This window comes from Aythya marila (genome assembly GCF_965140915.1).
Source record: "Aythya marila genome assembly, chromosome: 1".
NCBI lineage: Eukaryota > Metazoa > Chordata > Aves > Anseriformes > Anatidae > Aythya > Aythya marila.
This window is the reverse complement of record NC_139042.1, coordinates 3941603-3959051: the sequence shown is the minus strand read 5'-3', so window position 1 is coordinate 3959051 and position 17449 is coordinate 3941603. Positions and strand designations below refer to the sequence as shown.

The following is a 17449-nucleotide window of genomic DNA, read 5'->3' as shown; positions in this document are numbered from 1 at the left end:
CCAGGTCTGTTCTCAGCTGGGAAGAAATGATATTGAACTGCTGTGGACCAGAGGTAATATGATATCTTAAAATAATCATAGTTGTATTAATCAGAGCAACGAGCTAAATTAATTTAGGACTTTAAAATAAAAATAGACAGTTCCACAATGCACTTAGCTTTCTAAATATATTGAAATAGTATACATCTAGTTAAAAACAACAATCTGACAGTAAATATGATTGAGTTGGACACAAATATCCTTCTGCATGGCTGATTTGACACTAACAGCAACACAGTGCTGACACCACACAGCATCATATGTTTGCTGGTTAAACAAACCAAGAAATCAGGTTGAACAAATCAGTTTCTTCCATAGCGTTGCCCTCCTTTTCAGGTTGTGAGCAATCAGAAATAGCAGCTGTGAGAAGCTGATGAAGGAGGACAGATATGCCAAAATATTTGCCCGGTGAATAGTTAGAGTGAAGTCTCTGCCATGTAAAGCTCTTATTGTGTGGCATGGTTGCCCTACTGCGTTCACTGCTCTGGATGAATGTACAATCTAATGTTTCTTGTTTCCATCGCAGCCTAAAAGCAGGTCCAGGTACACGCAGATAGGGGAAAACTTTGAACAGACAAACAAATATTAATGGTAAGGGAACGTCCACAGTTTAAATGAGATTTTTGTCTTCAGTCTCATGCAGCAAGCATCAGTTGTTCTTGAACCACTGCTTATAGATCGGTGGATGGTTCAGTGGTAGGTAGTTTTCTCTCATTGCTTAGCGTCAGTAAAACATGATTGACTTGACTTAAACCAGGAGGAAAAATGATATCCTCCTTAGATCAAGGAAAGAGGGCCACTTTTTGTACCCTTGCAGAGTAATAGTGGTGGGATTCACAGAGGAGGGGACGGGCCAGCACTTGGCAGTGTGACCAGAACCTCTTGTAAATGTCCCACACCTCAATGTTCTGCATTTCAAAACCCCAGGACTCCTCCTTTCCATCTCAACTGGTATTGGAGAAGGCTGGATCAAAAGGTAGAAGATAAGCACTAGGGGGGTAGAAGAGATAAGAAATCAGTCTGCAGAGCCTGTGTCCAGGGACGTTCAGTGCTGATATGCCCATTCGATGGCACAATAATTTTTTTTTAGTAAGTCTTCTGTAGCTGTCATTCCTCCTCTGAGCCTTTTGACTCACCTTTATGGCCAAAAATAAAGACACATTATATTTAGTGAGTTCTGCAAGTGGGTAACAGGTTAGCAACATACTAAGAATAACGATCGTCTCGTATAATACATGGCCTCTTCTGGAAAGATTAGCAACAGCTGAAACATTAAAAAGTACATAGTTTTTACTTGGCTAGCTTCATGGCGTGCATTTTTCAAAACTAAATTACTCATGCCCTTTTGGCTTTCTTAATTATTAACATCTTTCTGGTTGAAATCCCTTCCCAGTAATCCTGTGTTGTCAAGGGTGAGCCTGATTTACTGCTGAGTCTTTCCTACAGCTTTACAATAAACCAGTAAATCAGACAAGATACAGAACTGTTTCAAAGTCGGAGGGCAAGTTTCAAGAGCAAACATCAGCATGATTAAACCAAGAAGCCCCAACTAGAGCTGGAATGGAGTCTTCCAGTCTGAAGCTTAATTAACAGTGGTAATGCTTAAAAGGAAAAGAGGCGCCTAATATTAAAGATGTGCTGGTTTTAGAGGGAGCTCCTCCATCCTGGATGCCATTGGAACTGACAGCACATCGGTCTAATTAATTTCTATTGGTGGTTTATCAATTCTCACTCTTAAAAAATAACCACATTAGTGCAGTAGTGAGGCGTATAAACAGCCAGGCTGAAACATAAAGATGCCAAACAGCCACCTCCGTATGAATCCAGGGATGACTGCAAGGTCACTTCTTTGGTCTGAGCAGCGGTGAGAACCCAAGGTCTAACTGCAGCCCACTCCTTTATTTGTACAGATAGGTAACTTTTAATTTCCATCTTACAGAAGCCATCTGATTAAAGGTTTCTTGATACCCACCATCGCAAAATGCTGTGGAGGTAGTTTAGGAGTTAGCATTTTTCAGGACACTATACTAGATTCTCATAATCTACAGGGATCAGTTGATGTCTTGCTCCTCCCTTTCAGTCCTGCAACACTTCTGCAGGTCTCTTACTGGTTATTGTTCCCTCAAGCTATTGTTCCCATCCTCACGTATTGCATTCAGCCGTGCCCCACTCATGTCAGAGCTCAACCACTGTCTATTGAGACTTGCTGGAGCATCCGTTAGTGCTTTCTTACTGCCAGTGGAGGAACAACAGCGAAACATATTTATCTTCTATCAATATTTTAAGATCAGAAGGAAAGTCTAGTCTTCTAAGTCCTATTTCAAGTGGCAATGTGTCTTACCTTGAAGAAAATTGCCATTGAACATTGTTTTTAATTGTACTAATTACAGTAGGTCTTTGCTGTACAGATCATTAAGAGAAGATTGTTTTACCACCAATCTTAAAATAATTCCTTACTCTGGTGACTGTCTCCTTTGACTCTGATAATCTTTTCTTGTCTGGTTCAAAATCAATCCACTTTTTGTAATGCTTCCCTGCTCCATATTCTCCTATGCATGGCAGATGTGAGATCTTTGTGAACATCTCACAGTATCAGCAGTGCTTTCATGTGCCTCAGTTAGAAACTCACATAAAGGACTTCTTCCCCCCTCAGAAAGTCCTATTCATGTATTTAATTCTCTTAGTCACTCCAACGCAGTTAACAAACATGGGAATAATGAATCATCAGTGACTCTAGCTATGAGAAATCAGAGCAGCAAGATTATGGTGGTGTAAATCTAGGAAGACTGAGCCACCCTGCTGCGTTGATATTCAGAAGCACTTTGGAGTCAAGGTGATCTTTTTCCTTTATTCCCCAACACGGGTGAGAGGAAGGGATAAACTTTATTTGTATCACCTTTTCTTCAAATGCTTTGAAGAGCACTGTTTGTGGAATGTATTGTATGTGCCTAGCTATATTGTGTTAGTGATGATCAAGTCTGTATGCAGGACCAGTTTAGAAATAGTAATGGACATCTAGAAGTGGACTTAGAGGTCCATTCTGCTAGATATGTTGACCTGCATGTCCATGTTATATTCTAACTTGCTGAAGCTATGAGTCCTTTGACAGCACTGTTAAATTATGTTCTTTTATATTAACGATTTCCTTTGTCATTACTTAGGAAAAGTCTGTTCTATCAAACCATGTCATGGGAGAGGTACAATTTAGTGCTCACAGCACTGATACTTTGCTGTACCTTGTAATGTAACAGTTAAAACCTGAGAACTTGTGTGTTCATGGATCTGTGAAAAAGAAGTTATTTCATTAGGAAATAGTTCTCTCAGACTCCTTGGAAGAGATTTATCTCATTAGGAACTGGGGCTGGCTCGCTTCTTGGTGAGAGGAAGTAAATTTGCTTTCTGGACTTGAAAGATGGCAAGACAATGGGTTCTGACATTACAGAGGGAGTCATCCCACTGTAGGTGTCTGCAGTGTAGATGCTTATCTCTCAGCTCATCACCCTAGATTCCCTTAATAGTTAAGGAAGAGGAATAGACGCTTTGGGAAGACATAATCTTATGAGATACTCTCTCTCCTCTTTCTTTCCTCTCTTGGATGGTGTTTTTCTTCTGTCTGCCTTCTGAGATGATTGACTTAATTACTCCGGGTCCAATTCAAGAAGATTCAGAGGAAATCATGAAAGCCTGTTCAGATAGTCCAAAACCCATTTCTTACAGAAAATGAATTGCACACAAAATTAAATAACATCAGACTGAAAGGGTCTTCTCAGACAGAGTCCAGTTGTCAGCTGTCAAGGGCAACCACATTGTATAAAATTTTATATAATTCTACCAGGGTCTTTGGATATCAGTGGAGCTTCTTGACCTTAACCGTCCTACTAGGAGGCTATTCCAAAACCTTATTTCTTTGATCCTGGAAAATACATTTTTTTTTATCTTTCTAATTTCCAACCAGAATTTATGCATGCTTGATTTATGTCCATTTGTTCTTATGCCAGCACTATTCTGTTTAGCTTGAATAGCTGTTTTCCTTCTCCCTGTTTATCTGTTTCTCAAATTTGTGGAAAACAATTATATTATTTTCAGCCTTTGCTGTGCTAGAGCAAATCAATCAAGCTCTTCTCGTTTCCTCAGATGCAGATGGTCCTTCCATCCTAATCATATCAGCCATTTTCTGCCACTCCAAATTCCACCTTTCCCAAGTCTGGGAAAGTAAAGCACATTCAATAGTTCCATATTAGATCCTCCTTTTTACAGTTATACTGTTTTTTGCCTATACCTGCTGGACACTTCTCGCATGAAATATTTTAAGATCATTTGCTTTTTTTCAGTCTCACAGCAAGTGATCAGTCAGTACAATATATTTCTTGTCTAAAAATTTTAGACCTTTGATTTTTAGATCTTTCTTCCAAACATTAAGAAATGCAAAGTATATTTGAAAGAAAAAAAAAAAAAAAAAGAAAGGAAGAAATGGAATCCCTCTTTTCCCAGAATTTTTCTCAGAATTTTCATCATAGCCCTAACTTCAACCATTTCCAACCTTTTGGACCTGTTTCCAGGGTTTGGACCTGTTCCTGCATGGCTTGTAACTAAACCAAAGGAGTCCCATCAAAAATCTCTAAAACCCTCTTCTTTCTGTTGCAGAAAATAAAGAGTCTACTCCAGATACTAAACAATACTTGTGTTAAAGATCTGGTGGCATCCAGCCTTTCTTCTCTCATGCTTCTATAGTGGTCTCTTCAATTTCTCATCACCCAACTCTTTTTGATTCTCACTGCACTCCTGTCCAAGCCAACACCACTGCACCTTTAAAAGCAGTGTCCTGCTCAGTCTCTGCAGCAGCAGGATAGAAATGATTTTTTTAGGATGGGTTATGAAGAGTCCAACTGATGCACTAGAGCAATTAAAACATGAAATGTGCTCAATGACAATGCAACAGTGTCATCGCAGAACTGAGCTGCCAACTGAGCTCTACCGGGGCCATGCAGAATACACATAAAGTGATTTCTCCAGATTTCTTCAGAGGCTTTTTGTCTAGACAAATTTAGGCAGATTTATAAAGAGGGGAAAAAAGTCATATCCCTTCTGTCAGGATGGGCCCATCCAAATGGAATTTATCTGCTCCAAAGTGCAATTACCCACCTAATGAAGCAATTTTAGCAGGTTATTTTAAAAAGTAATACACTTCTCATTTTCCAAAACAGCTGAATGCTTTCAGCTTCTACTGAAAGTAACTAAAGGGAACAAACAAATAAATTAGCTCTAGCATTGAAAAAAAAATTAAATCCTTAGGAGTTTGGCACTGTTGTAAGTAACTGAAGGCAGGATTTTAAAATGGAGAATTCCATATAACTTTGCCTATAAATAGCTTATCTGTAGTGTATAAATACTAGTATAATGTATAGATACTAATATAATGTATAAATGCTGAAGTATACACACACACAGAGCACACTCACACGTACACATGTGGTATGCCCCCTCCTCACACACACACGTTTTAAAGGCCTGAGATGCTACAAACATGTTAATAAATGCAAAATCTATTTAAGATCCTTTTAAAGGACCTAAGTACCTTTGTTCCTTATCCCATTTGGTCCCTAGCCACCTTTAAGTTAGAAAAACAGTCCTGGTGGAGATGTTAAGTTCACAGAGGGACATGGTTTTAGTGACAAGGCCTTTGGGCGCTGCATCTCCTCAGCATACGATAATGGTGGCATGGCCTGCTTTGCTGCCTCAGCGCTTCCTTGGGCAGCCCCTCATGGGGTGGCCAGACAAATTCACCCTTTGGTGCTCCTCACCCTCGTGTTGTAACCCTTTAGGGCAGGATAATCCCAACCCTCCTGCCATAGGGGGTTGGAATTAGATGGTCTTTATGGTCCCTTCCCTTTTTAATTCCACAGAATCTGCACGGTTTGCTCAGTTCCACCACCAAGTCTGCCTTGCACATTGAGGGCCTGAAGAAATGCAAACATGAAAGGATTTCACAACACATGTAAGCAGAGAGGGCCTTAGGACAGGGCTCAGGAAGGCTCAGTTGTGTTCCTGGTTTAATCAGTCCTGCTGGGTGACCTTGGCAGTCACTTCAGTCCCTTCTACTTCAGTTTCCTAATCTGTAAAATGCAGCTAACATTTCTGACTGCTTCTTGGAAAAGGTTTTTGAGCTCTGCAGGTAAAAAGCCCCCAGAACTGCATAAGCTAAGCTGCATCCTTCGTACTGCTGCTTGCTGGGGAAATTACTCTGCTATTTTGTTGGGAAAAAAAAGATGGAAAGCTCGGCAGGGGGTCATCGGATGAGAAAATCAACCCCTAGTGAGCAGACAGGAAGCGTGGGGTTCATCTCCCCCTAATTTTAATCACCTGTAATAGAAATATCTGCCTCTGCTGGGGTCTCTTTCTAGTCAGTGGAGAGAAACAGGTGTTTCCAGAGCATCCTTCAGCTCCTCAGTGTGGGCATCTAACCCACACAAGGGGCCTTCTGCCCCCAGAGAGGCTGGTCCTCTGCTGACTACAGAGAGTGGAAGGTATCTCCCTTCTAGGTCTGCTGCAACCAGATCAGATGAATCCCACCCAAAATGACTGTGGAAGAGAAATTGTGTTCTCCAAACATTTTCTGACATAGAAAGTGACTTCCCTTCCCAGCCAGCTTTCAGGTTGAGATCTCAGTACTGCTGAAAGCCTGTTGGGTGTTAGGGACATTCACCTCACGTGTAAGTCAGATAACCCCAAATCTAGGTTCTACCAAAAGAAAAAAGGCTTTGAGAGACTCAGACAGCAGGGTGGGTGTCACAGCAGCAGCCCTCCACCATCCTGATACCAAACTGGGACAGTTTGCTCTGTGTGTAAAGATACCAAGTGCTAGTGGAGAAATAAGCTGAAAGCAGAGGGAAACAGCTGCTTTTAAGTAGCTTTTTTTTTTTTTTTTTTTTCTTTTTTTTTCCCAAGGCTCTGTGGCTTTGTTTTTTTCAGTGTGTTTGAACGTGTGGCTGTTTGCCTTGCAGAGGGATGCCCTGGCTTGTGCAACGGCAACGGCAGGTGCACTCTGGACATGAACGGCTGGCACTGCGTCTGCCAGCTGGGCTGGCGAGGAGCGGGCTGCGACACCTCCATGGAGACAGCATGCGGCGACGGCAAGGACAACGATGGAGGTAGGACAGGAGTGTGTGTGCTACGCCAGGCTTTGCAAAGCCTCTAAGCAGCCAGCAGTCAGCTGGGCTTCATTCAGCAGGGCAGATTGCTTCCCGACAGCTGGCGGAGAAAAGGCAGCCAAGTCAGCCAGGCTGACTCAGCCAGAGAGGGTTTGAAAATTCAGATGAAATGGATTCGGATTTGGGGTGCCAGGCCTGAAGAGGGAGGGTTATTCATCCACAAATCGAGTCCATGTAGCAGAAAGCAGGCAGAGTCTGTGTGCTTATCCTGTCCCTCTGTGTGGCTGAGCAGTGACACGATGGGACCACCCCAGGCCCTGACTGTTCGAACTTTGGCCTCGCTGCCTGAGGTTTTCATCGAGGCTCCTTGGTAGGTCACTGCTGACTTGGGATGGATGTTTTGCAGTAACTCAGGGGCTTCAGTGACTGATCCCCATGCCCACAAGCCATCCGATCCCTCTCGCACCATGTTTTATTGATTACAGTTCCATATGTAATGATGTCAGGCATGTGAATAATAGCCCTGCGTAATGCAAACTTAATATTCAGAGTTATCTCATTACAAAGGAAACCCTGGTGCAGTGTGAAGGTTTGAATTAGAGGGCAGGAGATGAGATATTAAATTTAAGGCATAAGGGAGACTGCATAATTTGTTTTGTTGTCACTCAGCAAAAGGCTTTGTAAACCACAAGTCTGGACCAGGACCCAGACTGTGAAGTGGAGACTATATTTTGCAAGTTTCTGTTCTATCATATTCGCAAGAACAGTACAGTTAAAAATAAAAACAAAAGTAGACAAGCCAAGACTGTGATTATCTGCTTCACAGCAACTGGGATTCTGATTGAATATTTAAAATACTTCTGCACATCTGGCATGGCAAACGGACCAAATTATCCCTTTAGAAAAGATGGAAGAAATTGGGGAGCCATAGAAAGAGTACACACTGTGAAACCAAAGTCTCTTCTTGCCTCACGTGAAACTGAATATCACTGTACTCATCTTTCCTATTTACAGCTGACTCAAGACAATAGTAAAGTTTGCCATGTGTAAATTTATGGTAAATAGAGCCAGCGATAAACCCAGTCTCACTGGAAAAAAATGACCAACACAAACCTTGACTTTTTTTAGAAAGAGAGGAGGGAAATACACAGCAATCCAGCCTGACTGACAAGCTAGACCACATCTGCATAACATCAAAAAGAGCATGACCAGACTCTGAGCAGGCTGGCGAAGCACCATGCCCTGATATCTCTTGCTACAAAGTGCTAACCTTGTAATTGGTTTGCCCTCACCTTGAAACAAGGTTTTGAGGCCTCACTAGCCTGCAGGACAGCAGATGTAGACAGGAGAGAGGAAAGGCATCAACATGTTTCCGAGTTAGTGCACATCAGCTGCTAACTTGCATTTGGTGAGCTTGTGTTGAACAGCGGTGCACACAGCTAGAGCAGAGCAACCGATCGGTTGTAACATATTGCCTTGTGACAGCTTACTCGTGTGTCACAGCCCAGAAATGAGTGTTGACTTTACTCCTGGTACACTACAAAAGTCTGTGTGCGCATGGACATGGTGTGCATTAGTTTACAGATAATCCATGCCATACACTATGTTATTGCATTGATTTTGCTACATTACTGCTAAGGACTCTTGTCCTTATGTCCTTAGGTATGCATTTGCTTTCTTGACGTGATTTTTATAGATTTTTGTGGAATGTTTGTGGTGTATTTGTGGGTTGAAATCTAGAATTTAAACCCTTGAGATGCAGGGACATCAGTAGTGGGGAGGAACTGCTTTGAAGACCGAGTTCCTTGTTTAGCAGGGGGATTTGAATGTGTTTACCTGGGGTGGGGAAGAAAGGCTGATTCTGGATCTGTGTTCTAGTTGCTGTTCTGATCTCTACAGCAAAACATCTTGAGACATTTACAGAAGAGGGAGTAATTTATGTTGGAAGGGACTTCCAGCAACCATCTAGATCACATCCCTGCTCAAAGCAGGTGTAATTACTCAGGGCTATGTCCAGCCAATTCTTGAACATCTCCAAGGATGGAGGCAACCTTTGGGCAACCTGCACCAGTATAGGACCACTTTCATAGTAATCATTTTTCTCATAATATCTAATCAGAATTTCTCACGTTCCACTTAATGTCTGCTGCCTCTTGTCCAACACCATCTGAGGCATCCTGGAGTACCTGGCCTCTAGCTCCCCCTTCACAATAGCCTGGATCTCCTGTAGAGCATATATATATATGTTGCACGTGTGACAGCTGCCTTTGGGTTTCTGAGCTGTCCAGAGGCAACTCAAATTACAGTAGGCACCTGTGTTTAGGAAGCAGAACTGAACCCATCTTCAGTGCAAACACTTTGTCACCAAAGAGATGATACCTTGCAAAACTGCAATGCTTTCCAGAGCACTGCATAGATGCAGGCTGAGCAGACTCTGAAAGAGCAGGTAGTGAGTGTATAAGCACACAAAAAAGGCTTTTCCTTCTTTTAGGGTCTTATCACATATTCTTGCTCTGGCTAGAGCACCTGAGCTGGTCACCATGTGTACTGCCAGCGGAGAGAAATAGGTTTATGGCATCATCTCTCTGAGCTGTTTCGGTTATCACCTTGTAGATGCCTACTTTTGGTAGATGTACACTACTCTTTGAGTCATTTTCTGCTCAAAACAGAGTCTCTCGAGGATGAGACATGGTGATTTTTCAGAATAATGTGGGGCCGTTCATGCTATGGGGGATTTCACTCCGGCTGAGCTCATCGGAAGCTGGTCCCTGTGCCGTGGTATCGTGTGTCTGCTAATCAAGATCCCTGCAGCAGGAAATGCCTCGGGATAATGGGAGCTGAAGTCAGAATCTTTTTCATCACATCCCAGCCTAATCATACCCTGAGGGAGATGGGTACCAAATTACAGGGCGTGTTGGCCTCTTAAATCTGGAGGCTGTTCAGATAAACAATAATAAGCAAAGCAGAAGTCACTCAGAGAAACTCGGTGAAATGTAATCTCTGTTCAGGTTAGAAAAAAGGTGTCTCGGAGAGCAGTCCCCTCTCCACACACAAGTGTCATTTGTCAGAGCTGACACTTAGGTTTCACACCCAGGTCTACTTTATTTACACTTCTAAACACAAAGTCCATCAACTTGAAAGGAGTTGTAGCAAGTAACTGAGAGCAGGCAATCATCCACTATCAGTCAAGGGAAAACAGCGCAGTGACAGAGCTTTAACAATCTGGGTAAAAGGCTAGGATTTGGAACGTTTGACCTAAGAGGCCACTGCCTGTATTACAACAAATGGGAGATGTTTCCTTAAGACGGGCCCAGAAAAGTGCTCCTTGCCTGTCTTTGGCAGAAAATAACTCCTGTAATTCATGGCTGCAAACACGCTACCTGCAGGTAGTCCTGCCTCCCCCCACACAGAGTGCCCTGTCACATACTTGAAGAGTGAAAAGTTTGAAGGTTTAAAAGGCCAAGGAAATTATCTTCTGTGACAAGTCCTAAAAGTGGAGTTAATGGCATTTTACTGTGTGTTGAGAACCGGCTGATATTCCATAGGCTAAATGTGAGCTCCATTGCACCCGCAGATTATTTGGTCAGAAGAAGAAGTATACAGGAAAAATGGAAGAGAAGAGGAGAGGATATTGTTCACAAGCTCATAGATATGCTAGTGGGTAGCAAAACTATGTTAACCAACTTTGTTCCAGGGAAATCATCTGTGTGACTCCCTCTGTTTTCAGAGTCAGAGAATTGCCCAGTTCACCATTTCATTGTCTGGATATACCCCACTGTCCTGAAACCGTGGAAGAATTATAGAAATTAAACTAAATTGCTCTTTGGGTCTACAAGTTTTGTCTCCTCAACACAGTAATTTCATTTGAGGGCTTCTATTATTGTTTTAGGGTTTTCCAGATTAACCAAGTCTTCACAAAAGGGTAAAGCCTGCTAGTTTTCTGGGAGGTGGAGCTGACTGCATCCTTCCTTTAAACAACTCCAGTTGTTAAACTGCCACTGAACTCTGCCCAGACAAAGTGAACCAACTTTTGAGAGGCAAGAATCTTTCTCAGATAAAAAAACTACAGGAATATAAATGCTACTAATATTACCTAGCCCCTCCTGTTAGTAAGAGGTTGATGTTCAGTTGTTAGAGATAGAGATAGAGATAGATAGATAGAGTAGGTATAGATACAGATAGAAGAGATAGATAGATAGATAGATAGATAGATAGATAGATAGATAGATAGATAGATAATCTTCCCATTAAAATATTGCTGGCCTGTCCTAAACTCTATTGCATACCATTATATAGAAGTATGTTGCATAGAAGAATTACAGCAACTGTTTTTCTGATGTCACCTGCTCAATAATCTTCTTCAAGAGCAAAGAAATCTCTTGTTCTCTTCTTCTGCAAGGACTATAAGTTTCTACCCTTCAGTTCATGTCTTACTCGTGACAGCTACATGCAACGTGTTCAGATGAGCACAAATGCAGTGTTTCAGTGTGCACATGGTCCTGTTTTGCCTTAACATGTTCAGTTCTGTGCTCCACCAGATGCTAACCAAGAGCTTAAAGTTGGAGCAACTCATCCCTCCATTTTCCTGTGCCAGAACAGGCAGCTAACACTTGCCTTTAAACCCTGGAGCAGTGAGCAGGTCAGAGCAACCAACCCATATGGGATTTTTGCCTTTCCTTCCTGCCTCGAGTTAGTTATTGCTTCCACTAGAAACCAACTTGCATTTCAGGGATGATGAATTTCTTCCATAGCCACACTTGAATTACCAGGAATGGGCTCTCTGATATGACTCAGTGCTGCACCACAACCCATCAGTGCAACTTCGTGTCTTGCTCACCCCATTCAAGGATCAGGTAGTGCTTGTAGGAAGGTGGAGACATGCATAATGCTTTGGGATGGCTGTATTTCAATTTTTTTGGCAAGAGGAATTTTGGCAGTGCACAACAGCCTTCTTAACACCCGTGTGTCCACCATCTGTCCACCACATGCCAAATAACGTGTGAGAGAGCTGGCAGGAGCCTGCATTGCTCTTTGCCAGTATGTAGGGTTACACCTGAAGGTAGCAGCAGGGTTATAAAGGGAATTGTAAAGAATCCAAGAGAACCCCAGAACGCAAACCTAATCTTTGCAAATGCATGAGCTGCAGACAAGGTGATGGGGTGCTTTCAGATTTTATTTTTTTTCTTTTTGCACACTGTTATGAACCTTTACTTCATGCCTGCAAGGCTTTTATAGCACAAGAAGAGCGTCTCCTGGGCATGGTATGGGAGCTGTCTGCTTCCTTGAAACCATAAAAAATGATGCATTAATGTGCTAGCTGCATTTACGAAGGGAAGTGTTGAGATCTGAACGCACCTGGGAAAACAGCCATCATAAATTAGCATTTACCGTCACCGATAGATCCCGTCAAACAATGGGGTCATCTTGGAGGAACCACAGAGCACTTCTAGAAAGACGAGAAAGTCTGCTGCACCTGAAAAGGTTGTTGAGCTGGTATCACTTGTGATAAATCACCCAGCTTCTCTTCCTCCGGCTTATAATGACTGTTAATCAACCTTTCCTCAAGTAAGAGAACGAAATGACCGGTTCGCATTTTCAGGTCTCAGCAGCTTGCTGATTCCCCGTTGGATGGTGACACTTACGCCTCACCTGCTGCTGGTTGTTAGCACCGGGTCTGTCAGGAGTGCAGTGTGAACCCATGCATCCACCCGTGAACCTACTGCATCCAGAAGCAGGTGTCGGCTGTGCCGTTACTGCGGGCAATGTGTTGTGAAGTGAGGGTCCAGCATCGGCTGTGGGTTGTCCTGACAGCTTGGGAGAGTTCCTAGTATTTTTTACTAGCCCGTAATGAAATTCCTTTGATTAATAGATTCGGGAAGAAGCAATGAAAAAGTCTCCTTTGTCGAAAGAAATGTATCATTGTCTGCTGGGATGAGGAGAGTTCCTGATGGGAGGGAGGCACAGCTGGTATATAAGGCATAACAAGAGGTGACATGAACCATATCCAGAAAAGACAGGCATGGACACACCTTTCACAAGGCCCTTCTGCAATAAAATGATGCTTAAGCAGAGCTTGGGCACCTATTCAGAAAGAAATTCGGGAAAGCTCTGCCAGGCATGCTTTAGCACTTGAAGCAAACTCTTGACTCCCTTTTGGAGCAGAAAGTCCCTTAGAAACCCAAAGCTTTGCCCTTGAATGTGCCTGGACACACACTATCATGGGTGTACAGGGTCCATGGCTACTTTCCTGTTGATGAGGACTTGAGAAACATGCCTCTATCTGAATTTTCTCACTTGCCACTTGCCAAGGTGTGCTCTTGATTTATTGAATTGCCTTGAATTCAGCCAACAAAATATGTTAGGGTGAACTTTTCAGTCTTGGCTTAACACTTACGGCACTTTCCAGACATGTGAGAGACCTCAGTGACAAGGATCTCTCAGCTAAGAATATCTCATCTGCTGCGGGTGTGAACCCATCATTCCCACAAACATTTTCTAAGCTCTGAGTCCCTTTTTTCTCAGAGGAATCACTTTTTGGCTCCTAAAGCAGGCAGTTTCAGGTACAATATTGCTTGACCATTGCTCAGGTGAAACAACCAATGCTTTCTGCACTGCCTAAATGCCAGTCTCCTCTGCTTGGAGGGGATCTCACACGCCTTTCTCAGCCTCATGAATTTCACTCCATGCACAGACTGCCTGGTTTCTGTGCTGCTCTGCTGCTAGGGTAAGTCCCTTTGCTAAAAACCTGCCTGGAGGAAGGAAGAATCACGTGAAACCAGCTGCATCAACAGGGTGCTCCAGAGCAGTGATGATCTGGGGGATGCTGTGAACTTGTAGACTCTAAACACGTTATTATAGCTCTGGTTTATGGCCAGCTAGTGGTGATTGTCATGTGTTTTCAGTCATTTCTTCCTCCTACTCCATTCCCTTCTGTTTTTTTCAGATATTTTGTTAAGCAAGAATGTAGCTGTGGATTAGGGTGGACTTTCTGCAGAGTATTTCTGTACTGCCTGCACCGCAGGGCTCTGCTTCTGCACTAGAGCCCAAGGAGTGCTGTAACACAAATATATGATTACTATTACATATGCCTGTATTATTTTGATCCTGCAAACATGTGCTGAGCACTTAAGAGTAGATGTGACAACAAGTTCTTTCCCAGGGAGAAAGCAATCTAATTCAGCTAGGATTCAACCAGGGAGAACCTTAGTAAGGCAAAATCAGAACAGAGCAGGTGGGATAGAAAGGGCTAAGAGAACCTTAATATCTAACATGACCACAGGGTGCCAACACAGACACTGCTCTTGTTCCTTACATTGGTATTTTGTTTCCCTTTGATTCCTTACAGTGTCCAAAAGCTACAGCCCTGTTGTTGGATAGGTGAAATTGTTCTCTTGAAAGGCCAAGAGGAAAACCTATTTATTCCCCAGATCCAGTTGAAGTAAATTGAGTGCTGGTCCTCAGCTCAGGGCAGAACATCATTACTCCTGCAAACCTTCATCAACCCAAGCACCCACATGAACAATAACTTGTGCTTTGTGCAGAAATACTGAGCCATTCCTTTAGTCTCTATTGTGCCAGAGTTTAGACTGGAAAAAGGGTAAAATCCGATTTGTCTAAGGGTAAGAATAACATGTTTTGTTAGCTTTACATCTGAGTGTCCTCATTTTAAACCCTCCCCATCCAAACTCTTCCATTAATACATCCAAAGGCATCGCAGGACAAGACAGGCAGTGTCCCCGTGAAGGGTAATAAATGTTGCCTGGTGAATGGTGCAGAAGGGAGAGAGAAAGACAAGAACTGGGTGAGGTGAGAGCCTCAAATATACATATAACCAGTACATTTTATGCCTTTATTGGCAATGAAAATACATCCAAAAGACAATGTATTTTTATTGTTATTTTCTTTCTAGTCTTACTTTGCCTTGTGCAGCCTCTCACAGAGGTTCTTCTTGCTGCAGTCAATGGCAGAAAGTCTCATCCTCTTCAGCAGGAGCAATCCTTGAGTTTGTCCTGTGCAGCCCTACAGATTTACCACAAAAAGGCTCTTTAGGCTCACCTCTTTCTGCATGCCTGGTGTTCATGGCTCCTGAAGAGTGTCACAGTCCACAGGATGCTCTCCACGTACGACCAGATCCGTCCCTACCTGTGGCCTGCCTATTCCATCCCGACACTTGACATGCAGCCCCCTGTCAGAATCAGCTTAAACACATAATAACACTCCTGGCTGAAGGCTATTTGCATGCTGTTGTTGATGTTAGCATGACAGATTTTTGTTGCAGCACCCATAACTCTGTAGAAATGCTCTATTATTCAATCTCAGCGAGCTAAGACGCTGCCCATTAAATCAGCCAACACAATTGTGGGGCCATGCAAAGTCACAGCTAATTTGAAATTTTATTAGCTCTCAGCTGATCTTGTTTACTGCAAAAACAGTCTCTCAAAACCAGTCCTTTGCTTCCGTGTAAAACCCTGCTCCTGGGCACCTCGTTGGCACTGCATGGTGGTGGTTGAGGGACTTGGAAACCAAACTGCGTAAAGCTTAAAGGAGGAACGAGGCTCCTGTGGGACCTGGGAGCACTTCACAGCCAGCAAGCACAGCAGCAGCCCAAGGAGCGCAGGGTTAGTAGCCCCATTGCTGCTGGAGACTAATTATTTTGCAGGCTAGCAGTGGCTGTGAACATGACAATTAGTTTTTGTTCCGGGGAGGTGATATGTCACACTCGTTTCAGCACAGTTCAGAAGTAAGCCAAAAGAGCTGCCTCTCCTAACGAGCAGTGGTGCTCAACACGCACACTCTTTTTCCTATCAGCGGATGGCTGGGTTTGTGCCTCGGGTTCTTAATCGAAGCAAAGTCTGCTTTCAGGAAGCCAGAGAGTCTGGGCGTGAAGGCTTACGTGCAAGGAAGGCAGTCACAAAGCCCCTTTAGTTACTTATCTGCCTGCCCTTCCTGGTGCTTGGGAGGGAAGGAGCACGTCCCACCTGGGAGACAAACCTTGTTTCCATCATAACACACCTGGGACAGGTTCAGTTTATCTGTTGGTGTTTCAGTTTGTTGTTGGTTTGGTTTTTTTTTTGGTTTTGTTTTTTTTTTTTTTTGAGAAGATTATTACATTTGGCTCAGATCCATCAACTCCTTGTGTGGTGAATACCAATGAGCATGAGATAGCAAGCCTCCAGCCCGCCTGAAACTCCTGTGGGCAAAATAAGACACAGCCTTGAGTCCTCCCTGCTAACCCCAGCAGCTGCAGATTTTCAAAATTGTCTAGTTGTTTTGGGTGAATGTATTTTTTTTCTCTTTTTTCTTTGCATGCTCTTGAAACCTCATAAAGGCCATGATTTTCAGAAAGTGATGGGTCACAAGCAATGCCTGAAAGCCCAGTAATTTTAGGTCATCTTAAGTCTGGCATCCAAGTGAGTATTTATGGCAGACAGCTATGACACCGAGTATCTTGTGAAACTCTTTCTGAATAAGGTCAGCGTTCAGACCCATTGTCAGGATCTAACTTAGCTGTCCCAGTTGCTGTAGTCAGAGTGTTTAACGTCAGGGTAGCAATGACTGAGAAAAAACTGCCTGCTCCTGCAAACCAAACCCTGTCCCTCTCTAAAGTCAGAGAGAGGTCGATTTGAGCTGTACACCAGCAGTAGGCCACCAGAATACATCCCTCTCTGTATCTGCACCCATGTTCGTAATGATACGAGGCAAAAAGGCAGTAAGGGGAAGATGAGAAAGGAGATGTCTGAGGACACATGAGGTGGGACAGCCGTCTGCAACACCAGTAAGAAACCTGGAAGAAGCCTTCCTTTCCCTCGTCCCATATCTGGTATTAAGGTATCCTTAGGCCAAGGTCCTGCTCCAGGGTGCACGGATATCTTACACTTTACTCTCACCCACGGAGTAACACTTGCAGGGAGAAGGGGCTGAAAACCTGCTATAGATATAGATCTTTAACAATTGTTCCTATTTCAGTGGGTTGCAGCAGTTTTCAGAGCACTTTGGGACCAGAACGGATGTGGTGTGAACACAAAATAAAAAGACAGTGTCTGCTCCCAAAGAGTTTACAGACTGAGTTAGTGTTTGGAAGAGCTCAGTAAGGGGACTGGTGGATTTGTGATCTTTAAAATGAGATGTTAGCTAGATGCAGTAATCCCAAAGCAAAATTCTCAGTCTTATGGCAGACGAAGGATAGATTATCTGATCAAAGGGGACTCAGATTTAAAATAAAATTTTAAAAAGGGTTTAAAATAAAATGAAAAAAGCTGAAC

The 17449-nt window shown here is 43.1% G+C and overlaps 1 protein-coding gene across 3 annotated transcripts in view; it reads left to right on the top strand.

The window, feature by feature from the left end:
* Positions 1–17449, top strand: part of TENM4 (teneurin transmembrane protein 4) — a 597100-nt gene that overhangs the window by 482007 nt on the left and 97644 nt on the right. For all 3 annotated transcript variants that reach the window (XM_082754369.1, XM_082754368.1, XM_082754367.1), the window contains one exon: positions 7041–7187. In XM_082754369.1, the coding sequence (XP_082610495.1) occupies positions 7041–7187 (147 nt within the window). The remainder of the gene's footprint in view (positions 1–7040; positions 7188–17449) is intronic.